Here is a 1,082-nt window from a genome sequence, read left to right on the forward strand (position 1 = left end):
CCCCGGGTGCAGGGAGTGGGGGCTCTGACACCTCACTGTATACAGGTAGTGTATATAATGAGAGTGTGGTGTCCTCGTCCTTGCTGTGAGGCAGCTCCAGAGATGCTGGGCTCAGGGAAACAAGGCCACGTGGCCTGGAGCAGGGAGTTCTGGGGAGAGAAAGGCCACCGGTGGGAGTTGGTGGTACCTTGATGGCTGGGAATAGGAGCAAGTGCTTTCTGAGGAGAACAGGGAATCTGATGGGGAGAAGAACCAGCTCAGAGGTGGCACAGACAGCGGTGGAAAGCTGCCATCCTTCACCATGCCGCTTCAATCGTAGGAGAGAGACCTGTTGGGGCTTTGAAAAGGGAGACAGCCATCTTCTGTTCTGCCATGCCTGCTGTCCTAAGCCGTTGCTGTGCCGTTACCTGTACACTTTCCAGCAAGAACGTAAGTATCTGGGGGGCAGCTGCAGACCTGTGTGGTGCCAGGGCCATTTCTCCCTTCTCTGTGATATCCCTTATCAATATTGCTGCGACGTACACAGCTCTTCATGTCTTGCTGCACGTGAAGGCCTGAGTTGTCTCATTTAGTTATCCCATTTGCGTTCTCTTTGCAATAAAATCATCAATGATATTCCATTTTCTTTTTGCTTCTAGATGAGGCTCCTGATTCTTGCTGTGTTTGCCCTGCCCTGCATGGCCTGCTGTGAGGAAGGGGCCAAGCTCCTGGCCTCCAAATCACTATTAAACAGATATGCTGTGGAGGACTGGACTCTGCGGTACATCACCTGCACCGCTTGCTCCAGGTAAGCCTTGTCTCATACTCACCAGGAGCAAATCTTCATCTGTGTGTGTGTCCGCAGGGTTTGAGGCTGTTTCTAGGCTCCATGGTGTGCTGTTATCTTTGCTCCCCCTAGGCCTGAGCTCACCACCAGTGCTTGAAGGTCCGACCCTGCGATTTGCCTTTTCCTTCCTGTTCCTTTGTCCCGGCTTTCGCTGTTTCCTGCTTTCACCTCGAGGCTGCTCTAGCTGAATGGCGCAGTTCCTCGTGTTTCATCTTGTGATGTTCCCCTCCCCGTGCACACAGACACTCCTTCTTGG

At 53.0% G+C, this 1,082-nt stretch overlaps 1 protein-coding gene across 1 annotated transcript in view; it reads left to right on the forward strand.

Moving 5' to 3' along the window:
• Nucleotides 1-638: 638 nt before the first annotated feature.
• The window catches only part of LOC104082466 (translocon-associated protein subunit beta-like), a gene marked incomplete at its 3' end in the record, with an annotated part of 5,461 nt that continues 5,017 nt past the window's right edge, over nucleotides 639-1,082 (forward strand). Inside the window, 1 exon segment of the mRNA XM_009585597.1 lies at nucleotides 639-787. Coding sequence (XP_009583892.1) covers nucleotides 639-787 — 149 coding nt within the window.

The sequence above is a fragment of the Fulmarus glacialis genome, unplaced genomic scaffold (assembly GCF_000690835.1).
Source record: "Fulmarus glacialis isolate BGI_N327 unplaced genomic scaffold, ASM69083v1 scaffold24329, whole genome shotgun sequence".
Taxonomy (NCBI): domain Eukaryota; kingdom Metazoa; phylum Chordata; class Aves; order Procellariiformes; family Procellariidae; genus Fulmarus; species Fulmarus glacialis.